The 12,602-nt window shown below is 41.7% G+C and overlaps 1 protein-coding gene across 1 annotated transcript in view; it reads right to left on the bottom strand.

Annotated features, from left to right (window-relative positions):
- Positions 1 to 12,602, bottom strand: part of ITGB4 (integrin subunit beta 4) — a 95,549-nt gene that overhangs the window by 35,023 nt on the left and 47,924 nt on the right. Inside the window, exons 11-18 of the mRNA XM_058167909.1 lie at positions 10,965 to 11,214; positions 9,913 to 10,016; positions 9,368 to 9,463; positions 7,941 to 8,073; positions 5,937 to 6,044; positions 3,033 to 3,139; positions 2,196 to 2,229; positions 719 to 904 (exon numbers count right to left, since the gene is read on the bottom strand). Of these exons, the coding sequence (XP_058023892.1) occupies positions 719 to 904; positions 2,196 to 2,229; positions 3,033 to 3,139; positions 5,937 to 6,044; positions 7,941 to 8,073; positions 9,368 to 9,463; positions 9,913 to 10,016; positions 10,965 to 11,214 (1,018 nt within the window). The remainder of the gene's footprint in view (positions 1 to 718; positions 905 to 2,195; positions 2,230 to 3,032; positions 3,140 to 5,936; positions 6,045 to 7,940; positions 8,074 to 9,367; positions 9,464 to 9,912; positions 10,017 to 10,964; positions 11,215 to 12,602) is intronic.

The following is a 12,602-nucleotide window of genomic DNA, read 5'->3' on the forward strand; positions in this document are numbered from 1 at the left end:
TTGGGATGCCCATCTCTTCCTGCTTAATAACCCATCCATCTTGGGGTTATGATGGCAACCAGAACTGCCTGGGGCTGCTGTCACTAAGCAATGTGGACATGTGGTGTTGTCCTTTTCAATCACATTGCTTAACAATGTTAATCCTGGTCTCAATTGCCATTGTAACCAAGGACTACCTGCGTCCTAACCAGCAGTTCCTCACATACTTTGGGAAGCTATAGATGGGAGAGGCTACATGACTACCCAGATATTTGAATCAGGTTTCAAGCCAGCTACTGAAGGAGTAACTATCCCACTATGGCAGGGGTGTCAAATTCGATTTCATTGAGGGTTGTGTTTAACCTCGGGGGGCCAGGGTGGGTGTGGCCAGGGTTGGCGTGGCCAGTTTGACATCACTCGTATCAGGGGCACCTATGGGGGCCTGAGTGCTCTGCCAGCAAAAATGGGCTCCCAATCTCCGTTTTCGGCTGAGACGGCCTCCTGCAACCCTCTGCCAGTGAAAACAAAGCTCGGGAGGGCCGCATGGAGATTGGGAGCCTGTTTTCACTGGCAGAGGCACCACAGGTCAGTCCTTTGCTGTTTCCAGGCCAGCCCTGTGGGCTGCATTCGGCCCATGAGCCTTGAGTTTGACACCCCTGCACTATGGTCACCATTAACTTCAGAAATAAGCTGTGTTCCCTCAGGACCCTCTTTTCCACCTTGTAAAATGAGCACTTACTGATATCCTTGGGATTGAGGGCGAAGGATGAGTAGTCTTGCTTATGCACATTGTTTTTGATCTTCCAGTGGACTGTATCACTCCCTTTCAAATTACCGCTGCGCACCATTGGAGTGTCCAGGTGATCTGATGCCATGAGACTCTGCCTGAGCAGATAGTGGTCCTCCTTGAAACCAACCATGCGACCTTCAGAGAGGGAAAGGAAGTTAGTATTTGTACTTCAGCACCGTGGATCTAACTTTAGATCTTTTTTATACATTAAATAGAATAAAATGCTTTTGTCAAAGGAGAAGCACCTTACTTACATAGTAGCATGAGTTTCCCACTCCCTTTTCCCTACTTCTAATTAATAACTGGTGCTCAGATTGCTGGCAATAAGTTGTATTATTGTTAATTTTGAGGTTGGCCAATCCACGACTCAAATTCCTAATTCTGTCCCTCATTATTGTTATGTCATACATCTACTTTACATCATATATTTCAGCATGGGTTCATACAGTGGTGGGATTCAGCCAGTTCGCACCACTTCGGGAGAACTGGTTGTTAACTTTCTGAGCAGTTTGGCAAACTGGTTATTGGAAGAAATCATTAGGGCAGAGAACCGGTTGTTAAATTACTTGAGTCCCACCACTGGGTTCATAGTGTATATTCCAGAATCATTATACTATTCTAAAATGCATTTCAATTCAAACACGTGAAGTTTTATGTTTCCTTACATTCTTTAAATACCTATAAGGGATTATTTTCTCTCTGCTGTTCAAAGAGTTAAATGGCATAGGTTTTGATCCAGGTTCTCCCAGAAATGAAGAGCTTCAGAGAATAGTGCTTGAAAAGTCCTAATCTTCTTAAGACAGCTACTGCCTAACTGGATACAGGCTAGTAGAATTTAGACAGATAATTACTGAGCTGATTTAAGTGACAGGCAAGTTGGATTAAGCTTCGGCTGCTAGGTTTCCCCTCCCCCTCCCAAACATACTAGCCTTCTTTGAATGTAATATAGGTAGTTCTCAACTTACAATCACAATTAGGACCAGAATTTCCATTGCTAAGCAAGTTGGTTGTTAAGTGAGATGCGCCCAATCTTACAAACCTTTTTGCTATGGTTATTAAGTGAATCACTGCAGTTGTTAAGTGAATCATATGATCATTAAGTGAATCCACTATCCCCCATTGACTTTATTTGTCAGAAGCCAGCTGGGAAGGTTGGCTGGTAAATCCTGACCTCCTATAAATAGATGCCGATTGACAGGTGCCTAAATTTTGATCACATGACCATGGGATGCTACAATGGTTGTAAGTGTGAATACCGGCTGTAAGTCACTCTGTTTGGTGCTGTTGTAATTTTGAATGGTTGCTCAGTGAATGGTTGTAAGTCAAGGACTGTCTATATTGCTTTCTTTCAGTCTTGATCTAAGCACACCATGATAATGCTATTATCACCCATACCAGAGACCACATATAAATTCAAACGATGTACCTCGTGCACAACAGGGTAGCAGCGCCAAACAATGCTAGGTGTCAAAAAAAGAAAAGACAAGAAAAAAAGAAAAGGTTTTAATGAATTGGTTTTAATGCAAAAATGCAAAACTAAGCTTACTGGCAAGAGAATAGACCTCTCTGCCTGTTGCCCTTGTTTAAGTGCATCTATGAAAGGCAACAAGAGAAACATTATCAACCTGGTTTACATGGCATAGGGACTGAACTAATAAATAAGCTTAATATGACCTTGACTCTTTTGGATCAATGATGTAACTGATTATGGCAATGCATCCTACCAATAATGCCTTTTCTACATGCTTATTTCTCAGGCACTTCTCGATAGGACTAGTGGTAAAGGATCACTTTCTCCATTCATTTTCATTTGCTCCTTGACATTGATGTTGCAATTCTTGATCTTTCCCACCGGACAAGTATCTACTCCAACTCCAAACCCCAATGCCTTCCAATATATTCCATTCCAAATTCCCATACACAATCATTTTAGGATAAAACAAAATATCTCTGCTATATTGGAGAAAAGTAAGCTTTTAAAATAATGATTCTCCTGAAGTTGAAGAAAGCTAGATCTACAAGAAACATACTTGTTATTAAAAAAAAAGCTTCAACTAGAAGCTTACATAGACAAGACAGAAAATGTATTACATTGACCTCTAATTTTTACGTGATCAGAGACAAGATTTAAAAAATCTTCAAGTTGTTAGAAAAAATGACTGAGTCACAGGTTAGATTCAAAACATGCCACCAGAGCCTCCCCCCCACTCCGCCCCCGGCCCATTTTTCCTTTGCTATTGCAGGTTGGAAAGATAAAATTTACCTTGCAACAACTACAGAATTTCCAGCACAGAAGGAGCAGCAACCCCAGGAGTAGTATCAGGAAAATGAGTAGTGGGATAAGCCAAAGAAAACTTCCCGGTGGACACTCTGCATATAATGACAACAAATAAAAAAACATGTTCCAAAAGAATCAAGAGACCAAAGGAAGCAACCTTATCTTTTATTTTCCTGGTTAGGGAAGAGAAGAGGAAAGTGTTACAGCAAATGCAGCAGATGCTGTAACTCAGTGGCAGAACACATGCATTGCATATAAAAAATTCCGCACCAGCATCTCCAAATAGAGGGAGCCAACTGAAAACTTTGAGAATTCCTGCCAGTTCACGAAGATCAGGCTTCTAGAGCCCAAATTTTATCTTCAAAAGAGCTGGATTACAATCTCACCATCAAGATGGTGCAGAGTGATGCTGTGTGCAGACAATGAGTTTTGTTGTCTAAAACTTCTGGAGGGATTAATTTAGAGCAGCAGAGTTTAGACTAATGGAGTGGACTTTAATTACTTTAAAACTTCAGGAGCCACTGGAAGTTGAGTCAGGGCATCTGGATTTATTTTCTTCCTGGCTTGAGACGTTTCACTGCCCATCCAAGGTTGGTGAAGGAATAGAAAAAGTCAGAAAGTGGCAGACTACAGGAATCTGGAATGGGACTTTTCGCCTCGAACTCTTGGCGCTGCCTGTTTTTCCACCAGGGTTTCGCCTCCGCGTTATTATGCCTCGGCACTTTGGGCCACAACCCCTCCATCCCAGTCCTTTCTCCATGGCCCATTCGTCGCAGTACAATTCACGTTGGGATTTTGGGCACACAGGACAGCTTGAAGCCAGCCAATTGGTGCAGGGGCTCGGGGGCTTTGGGAGTAGAGCAGGGGCTGCAGTTCAGAGGGAGGCCCTGTCAGTTTGGAGCCTCCCGAGGCGGCGGAGAGCAAAATGTTACCTTTTGCCTCCCACCGACCCGTACGCTCTCACAGAGAGGGCCTTCTCAGGGTGCCGTCCGCCAAACAATGTCGGCTGGCGGCCCCCAGGGGCAGGGCCTTCTCTGTTGGAGCTCCTACACTCTGGAACAAGCTTCCCCCTGGTTTACGTCAAGTGCCTGATCTTCGGACTTTTCGCCGTGAGCTGAAAACGCACCTATTTATTCAAGCGGGACTGGCCTAAAATTTTATTGGGGTTATTTATTTTTTAATGTTTTAAACTGTTTTAAATTTGGCCACTTATAATATGTTTGTTTTAATTTCTTTTAATGTTTATACTGTGATTTTTACTTGGCTGTACACCGCCCTGAGTCCTTCGGGAGAAGGGCGGTATAAAAATTGAATAAAATAAAATAAATAAATAAAATAAATAAAATAATGTGGGGGAGGGATCCAGCCACAAAAAATGGGGTGGGGGTGGTGGCTGTAGAGGAAAATTCCCAGAAAAGGAAGGAGTTTACTAGGACAAGGTTAAATAGCCTCAGGAGCTTGTTAGGAGAAGGAAGGAGAGGGGTCGAAGCTCCCCTATCCCTGATCCTGCCTCCCTGACACCGAATAGGAAGAGAAGTGTGGGGGAGGGGGAGAGAAAGAAAAAGAAAGAGGAGAGAGAAAGAAAAAAAGTCCCCGAGCCCCTGCACTGATTGGCTGGCTTTGAACGGTCCCGTGCACCCAAAAGCCCAACGCAAACTGTACTGCGATGAATGGGCCGCGGCAAAGGGACTGGGACAGAGGGGCCATGGCCCGAAGTGCTGAGGAGTAATAACGTGGAGGCGAAACCCGGGTGGAGTAACAGGCAGCGCCAAGAGTTCAAGGTGAAAAGTCCTAGACCCACAGGAATCACTTGCACTTCAATCTAGTCAGTACATTCCAATGACTCTCTGTCTTCTCACCGTAACCAACTTTACTCAGACTGGAGAAGCTGTTTGGATGGGCAGCAAAATCTCTCAAACCAACAAGAAAACAAGCCCAGTTGCCATCACTCAGCTGTCAGACAACTCTGCCTGGATGACTAAGGATCTTTCATTGACATTCAGGAGCCACTATTGACTGCAGAAACAAACCTGGGATGAAAGAAAAGCATGTCTCCAAACACCCTTTAAATCAAGCTGTTCATTTCCAAGATCAGAAATGAACCGAGCTGCTTTTGTCATATAAAGTCCACTCATGGTCAGTTCAAGCTTTCCTTGTTTCAAACAAAATAGATATCAGATTAAGAAATATCAGATTGCCTTTGAATAATTAAAAAGTTATTTTATGTAATGGGGAGGGGGTTGGGAGATGAAAAGCTTTGGATGTAGTTAATTGGATTGGAAGGGAAAATTTTATTCTATGTTTGGTTTATGTATAACAATACCTTGTGATAGACCCGGGAAGCCGGGGGGGGGGGGAAGGGCGTTTTTTGGGAGGGAGGGGGGAAAAAAGGGGGGAAAATGTCTTTGTTTTTTTTAAAACTCTTTCAATTAAAAAAAAAAAAGCTTTCCTTGTTTCAGCAACCCAATTTTTTAAAAAGTCATTTGTTGTTGCTCTTGCTAAAAAATGAAGTCAGGCATCTTTGTCAATCAATTGCAAATAATTCAGAAAGCTACTAGCACATCCTGATCTACCATGATGCAACTCCATTAGTGTGAGTCAGTGGTGGGTTGCCCCCAGTTCGGACCGGTTCTTGCGAATCAGTAGTAAAACCAGAGGCAGGTTCCGCCCACCCACCCGGATGTTGTCATAGATGATCCCATTGCAAACTGGTAGTACAGGTAAGTAGAACCCACCCCTGGTGTGAATGAGAAAACACTGGCCAACAGAGTTTCAAAAAGAAATGAAAAACTAGTCAGTGCTTAGTGAAATCTAAATAATAGACCTTCTAGTTTATCCCACCTGCTACATCTTGAGATCCCACTCTCTTCATAGAAAGTTAATATTTACCTTTCTTCTGCACAAGGACAGTATTGTTCTGTGATAGATTGGTGTCTTCTTCCCTAGAGTACCTGTAAAGGCAATCATCCTCCTCATCTTGGAAGGTACAAACATGTTCTGCAGAGTAAAAAAAACAACAACCATCAGATGTAATATTGCCAATTTATGCTGGAAATTGCTGGGATCAAAATTCTACCGTTAGCAATGGAGAGAAGGGAGAACTTCTTATTTTTCCATTTGACGCCATTCCAAACAAACACCTTCAGGGTTTGAGTGATTCAATCTGCCAACATGCTCCTCAAAATAAGGGGAAAAAAGCTATCTTAGTTTTAAAAGCCTGAACTAAAGGAGATAAGGCTGAATCGACAAGAAGGAACTAAATCACAGGATTTTCAATGCAGCTAATCCAAATGTGGCTAATCCAACCCACGTTATATCATTGTCATGTAATAAATTACATTAGAATATCTGAAATATGTACATTCATGATGCAATTCTATTCAGCATGTTTTGATGTGTCTGTGCAAAAGGAGAAAGAGGAAAGCCAATTAGCGAGGTATAAGCATTTGATGCAGTGGTGAAATCCAAATTTTTTTACTACTGGTTCTGTGGGTGTGGCTTGGTGGGTGTGACTTGATGGGCATGGCAGGGGAAGGATACTGCATAATCTCCATTCTCACCAGACACTGGGGCCAGCCGGAAGTGGTATTTGCCAGTTCTCTGAACTACTCAAAATTTCCACTACCGGTTCTCCAAACTGCTCAAAATTTCCACTATTGGTTCACCAGAACCTGTCAGAACCTGCTGGATTTCACCCCCGATTTGATGGCTCTATCCTTATTCTTGGCTCAGTTTATGGGGGCGTGAAAAAGCATGCTTACCAGTAATCACTAATCATTTTCTTATAAGCAGATTATAGTATATTACAATGCTACCCAACCATTACTGTGACAACAAATCATTAATGAAAATAACCTATGTTAGGTGCCACTATGCTATAAATCACTAATGAGGGTAAGGTCCACTGATTAGCACATTTCTACTAAAATGTGATAAGTTCATATAATAAGGAAACAGACCTAAACAGCTTATCTCTGCCAACCATCTTCTTGCAATTTTAATTGCGATGTAATGAACATGTTGTTTAACCCTGAGAATCAGTACATTCTTCAATATTGTGTACATGAAAATAGGAACATCCCTGGATTCTTTCTACATTCCCCATCCATAATAGATTGCTTTGCTTTTAATCAATTTTTTTTTGCATTCTGAAATATTCTCTGGTTTGGATGACAGTGGTATCTTTTTAATTTTGGCTATACTGTAAGTATTTTAGGAAGATGTAATTAAAGATATGCTGCTCTCAGATTTCAAAAGAAGTTTGAAGTATATGTAGGTTTATATCTTACTTGGTGATTTACTGTCTGGGTACATGTTTTTACATGCATGCCCATTAAAGACAGATACACTCATGCCCAATATATTTAACTCTTATGTTTTGATTGCCAGAAACAAGAACTGATGGTACAGCAACTGGAACAACTCACATGCAGTTTAATTAAGTTTTTCCCAAAAGGTAAAGTTCAGACAAAGTAGAGACAGTAAAAAATAAGATAACCAAAAACATGGAATGGCTTTTAGGAAAAGGAAGACTAGGACTGACTACTGTTTTCATCAGGGATGGGCAATTAATTTTTCCAAGGGGTCACATGAGAAACTGAGGCTATTGTGGAGGGGCAAACTAATAAATCTATGAAGATGCATAAGCATACATGCACGCACGTATATAAATAAAAAAAAAAGCAATAGTCTTCAAAATAAAAGCAAGCCACACGGGATGGACAGGTCTGGCTTATCTCTCCAAAGGGCCAGATGTGGCCTGGGCAGCATAAAATGTCCAGGTCTGGCTTACGTTATTCTCCCTTTCCCTCCACCCATCAAATTCAACAGTGTTGTGTGGAATGTTTGGTTTGCATTTGAATATTAAATCGGCCGGCTGAAGAACTACACTACCTTGCTTTAATTCATCCACCAGCTTGATCTTGAAATGGCAGTTTGAACATTTCTGTCCCTTCTTCTCTCCAGTGTCCCAAGCCTGACACTGGATGCAACTTCGGAATTCTTCCTCACATAATTGCTGGAAAGCCTAGACACGAGGGAGAGAGCATGAGAAGGCGGACAAAACCTTCAGTTCTAGATTAGTGCTAAGCAAGAATAGATAGTGAGGAGTGGAGAGATGGATATTTATTTATTTCTTTTATTTATTTGCTGCCCATCATGTTTCGAAGCATCTTTGGGCAGCTTACAGCATTAAAAGCATTTTAGGATATCACATAGTAACAGAAAGGACAATGCATGTTTTGTGCACGTAACACTGATGTGAGATGCAATCTTGTGAATGGAGCCAGTGGAGAAGAAGGGGTGAGTGAGGGAATCTCCCATAGAAAAAGAAATGCCATTACGAGCTCTGCCGTTCGGTTGCTGCACCTCCACAATAGCACCATAGCCCCTGCGATTGCACGCTAGCTGGCAGCTAACTGTCGCATGTGGCCAAAGGCTCAGGACAAACGGTGTGTCGGTGAATGGGCCAGGCCAAAGGGTGTAGGGCATAGGGTCGGAGGCCCGTTGGCCAAGGCAAATGGCTGGGGGAGGGCCAGTGGAGGAGGAAAGCTGGCTCTAAATGGGTGGAGGCAGAAGGCTGGAGGAGAAGGAGCCATGGCTGAGGGTAGGAGCAGAAGATAAAGCCTTCTGCAAAAAGAAAAATTCCCCAAGCCAGAGGTCCTCAAACTTGGCAGCTTTAAGACTTGTGGACTTCAACTCCCAGAATTCTTCAGCCATCTATGCTGGCTGGAGAATTCTGGGAGTTGAAGTCCACAAGTCTTAAAGCTGCCAGGTTTGGGGACCTCTGCCCCAAGCAACCCAACAGGGAACTTGATTGTGCTGGGCAATTAATAATATGAACTTCTATTCTTATGTATATTAAAATATGCCTTGTATCACTGAAATGCCTCCCTCAAAAACAACTGAACCTCCAGTAAATACCAGCAACCCTAGTTTCCCACCACTCAAAAGTAAGCCGCATAGTTTATTCTAGCAAATCACCTGTATCTGCTTTGCCTCTTCTGTAGATATTCTATTGTTCTGTAGAAATTTTATTGTTCTGATTGATTGTTTGATTAATTGTGAGAAAGGATAGGAACCGTTATTCCTGAATTGAGCAAGAGTTAATATTGACAGATGAAGAAAGAGCTTTTGTGACTATATTTTTACAGGCTTATATTTGCTTATGGATGCTGTTAACAACAAAAATACATTATGAAAAGGCAAGACGGTTTAGAAAAAGGAACATATTTTTGTACCAATTTTTCCTACTACGATATAGCAACAGTATTAATAGTCATAGTCATTTGCTTAACAAATATGCACTTTCATGCACTTACCAAGTTTCCAACTTCACAGGTGAGATCAGTATGGGCAGTGGGGTTATTACAGAGGCATCTACCACATTCACATCTCCCCCGTCCGTTGCAAATCAGCTACAAGAGAGCAAAGTACCTGTTCAGCTTTTTCTTCACTGCATACATTGAGGTAACAGAAGGCTTTACCTGATGTTCGAGACAGAGCTTTTTTCATTACCAGGGAACATTTAAAAGAGAAGGAAAGGACCTTCTTCTGTCTGTTTTTATTTAAGGATCACAGATTATATAAACAGTAATAAAGATCAATTGTCAAGCAGCAAATATCTCACTAGAGATCTAATGAGATCAATGATTCTTTTTAAGCTGAATTGACAATACTGGATTTTATCTCCAATTTACTCAGTTTGTAATAACTATCTACTGGCAGATTTTCACATGAATTGTCATATTAAACACTTTCTGCATCCAACACTGGATTGGGGTGTGCATGGATAACCAGTAGGCCACTATTATTTTTCTCTTCATGACCTCTTCTGATAGCTCTTATGGATGAGCAATTTACTTACTCCATTGCTGCTGACACAGGTTTCATTGCTTGTGGGACACTCACAGCCGGCGCCTTCCCAGCCAGCTTCACATACACATTGGCCCATGTAGCAACGTCCCCGATCTATAGAGAGACAGGTAGCATCAGCACAAAGACGTTTAAAGCCAACTTACCTACATAGCAGGTCTGTTTTTATGTTTCTATTTTTAATGAAGTCTTACCTCATGTATTAGCAGTACAAGGGCAGTTCACATATGATACATATCTTTACACCTAAGCTAAGCTAAGCAAAGGGGAACGATTATTTGGTTAGAACAAAGGGAATGCTTGAATAGAACATCTTTTTTTCCCCCTCTGTGTTTGTGTTTGTGCATGTGCCTGATGCATATTAAAAGCCCTCAAAGAAAACATATGGACATTCAAAACCTTTCTGTCCTCAACTAGGAATTCAGTTCGAACAAGAACACAACTGGGGCCAACTGTCTATTTGCCATAATTGTATCTCACTTTTCTTCTAAGGAGTTCAAAGCAATATGCATAGAGTTATTCCTTACACAAATGGGAAAGATCTATCTAAGTGATCGCTGAGAGTTGACAATGTTTTGACAGCACATAATCAATTAATCGTTCCTAACTTGAATTGAATGAAAATGACTAGCCGGGGGAATTCTAAAATGACTGCCCAACTAGCATTCTTGCAATCCCTATTAGAATTCTGGTGTTTCCTCTTATTAATATTTTCAGTCAGCTGCACACTTCATAAATAATATAACACATGATCTGACCCGGGAAAAAAGGTTTACTGCCAATAGGAATCTCTAGATATTCTAAATTTTATCACTGGGACACCTCATCTGGTAAAACTATTCTAAACCTCCATCAACAATGGGACATGCCCTCAAAATCAGTCTTCTTCAAGGGCTGAGGGACACCACCAGAGAGCCCCAAGTTGGCCAAAGCTGCTCCAGTATTGCTGACCTCTTCATGAATTGTCAGGTAGTCGTTCAAAAGGCTGTATCTCAATGAATTGAGGGCGGAATAAGCAATAATTTGCCCTTCCCAAAGGTTTACCATTGCAGAGGAATCCAGAAGTGCGGGAACACTGCAAGTTGTCGAATTCACAATACTGTCCTTCATAACGCTGGGTGAGATCTTCAGAATAGCACTGACAGATCCCACAAAGGCATTCTCCTTTGCCAGAGCAGGGTTCTTTATCTCCAGGTCGTGTGCAGGCCTCAGTATCAGTAAAGGAGGATGTTGAGCAACTACACTGGTCCCCCCGCCTGTCAAAGTGAGAGGAAGTCAAGTGTGAGAATGGCCGTTAGATGCACAGATATAACATCTCGTACAGCTAAATAGAGGCCCAAACCATTTAGTCTATTTGACTATTGGCAGCGTCTGGTTTTGTTTTTGACAAATAGCATAAAGTGCTTTATAAATTGCTATATTTGTTACTGACCTTAGCAGACATTATTTGATTAGTTTCACACTTATATGGGACTTAACCAGGCATAGGTAGCTTTCATATAGGTTTGCTCCCCCCTCCTCCCTTAAGTTTCAGGTCTTAGAGTCTACCCAGACAAGTCCCTGCAGTTGTCTTGGCAAAATTTTCAGAATTGGTTTGCCATTGCCTCCTTCCTAGAGTTGAAAGTGACTGGCCCAAGGTTACCTAGCTGGTTTCATACTTAAAGCAAGACTAGAACGCACAGTCTCTCAGTTTCTAGTTTGATCCCTAGCCACTACAACAAACTGGCTATTATTAGAATTAGAATTAGAATATTTTTTTTTTATTGGCCAAGTGTGATTGGACACACAAGGAATTTGTCTTGGTGCATATGCTCTCAGTGTACATAAAAGAAAAGATACGTTCATCAAGGTACAACATTTACAACACAATTGATGATCAATATATCAATATAAATCATATATGTTACATACTTCATATATTCGCTCTTCTATATGTATTCAACCCTTTATTGGGATGTGAATTCACAGGCCTGACATACAGTATATACTGAGATATAAATTGGATAGATTGGCCTCCTACCCTTCTGACCTTTAAGAAAGCTAAAGGGAAGTGCCACCGTCCTTTAGTGTCAGGTGGTAGCAGTGAACCTTTCCAATGATTATATTAAATGGAATATATTACTCATATTGACCAGCAGACGGATTATATTTCATGTTTGAATAGTATAATTATGGTTTTAGCATGGTTGTGTATTTGTTTTTGTTTATATTTTTTATTCTATTTGTAATGTATTACTGTAAGTTTTGGCGGGAGTTTTAGGCGGGAAGTATCTCACTTCTGATTGGATGCAGCCTCTGGCTGAAGTGTATATAAGGAGAGGTTTTTCTCCAGAGTTTTGCTGGGTCACACTATATTAAAGAGCTGTTGTCACTAACCTGGTCTCCTGCCTCGTCAATACCCAAACATAACATTGGCGACGAAGGTGGGATATTGAGGCAGAGCACCAGAACAGAGCTGAACTCACTACGAGAATCAAACCCAGCAAGGTGATAGCGAATGCAGCGATGACCGGCTACACGCCACCCACTCCGTTTGACCCTGCCCAGGAGACATGGGGAATATATATGACCCGTTTGAAAGTTTCCTGGAGGCAACGAGCTACAGGAGTCTCCGACAACCGCAAACGGGCTTACTTCATAAGCCACTGTGGGTCCGCAGTCATCGCCGTCGCAGAAGCCCTA

This window comes from Ahaetulla prasina, chromosome 2, assembly GCF_028640845.1.
Source record: "Ahaetulla prasina isolate Xishuangbanna chromosome 2, ASM2864084v1, whole genome shotgun sequence".
In the NCBI taxonomy this organism is placed as follows: domain Eukaryota; kingdom Metazoa; phylum Chordata; class Lepidosauria; order Squamata; family Colubridae; genus Ahaetulla; species Ahaetulla prasina.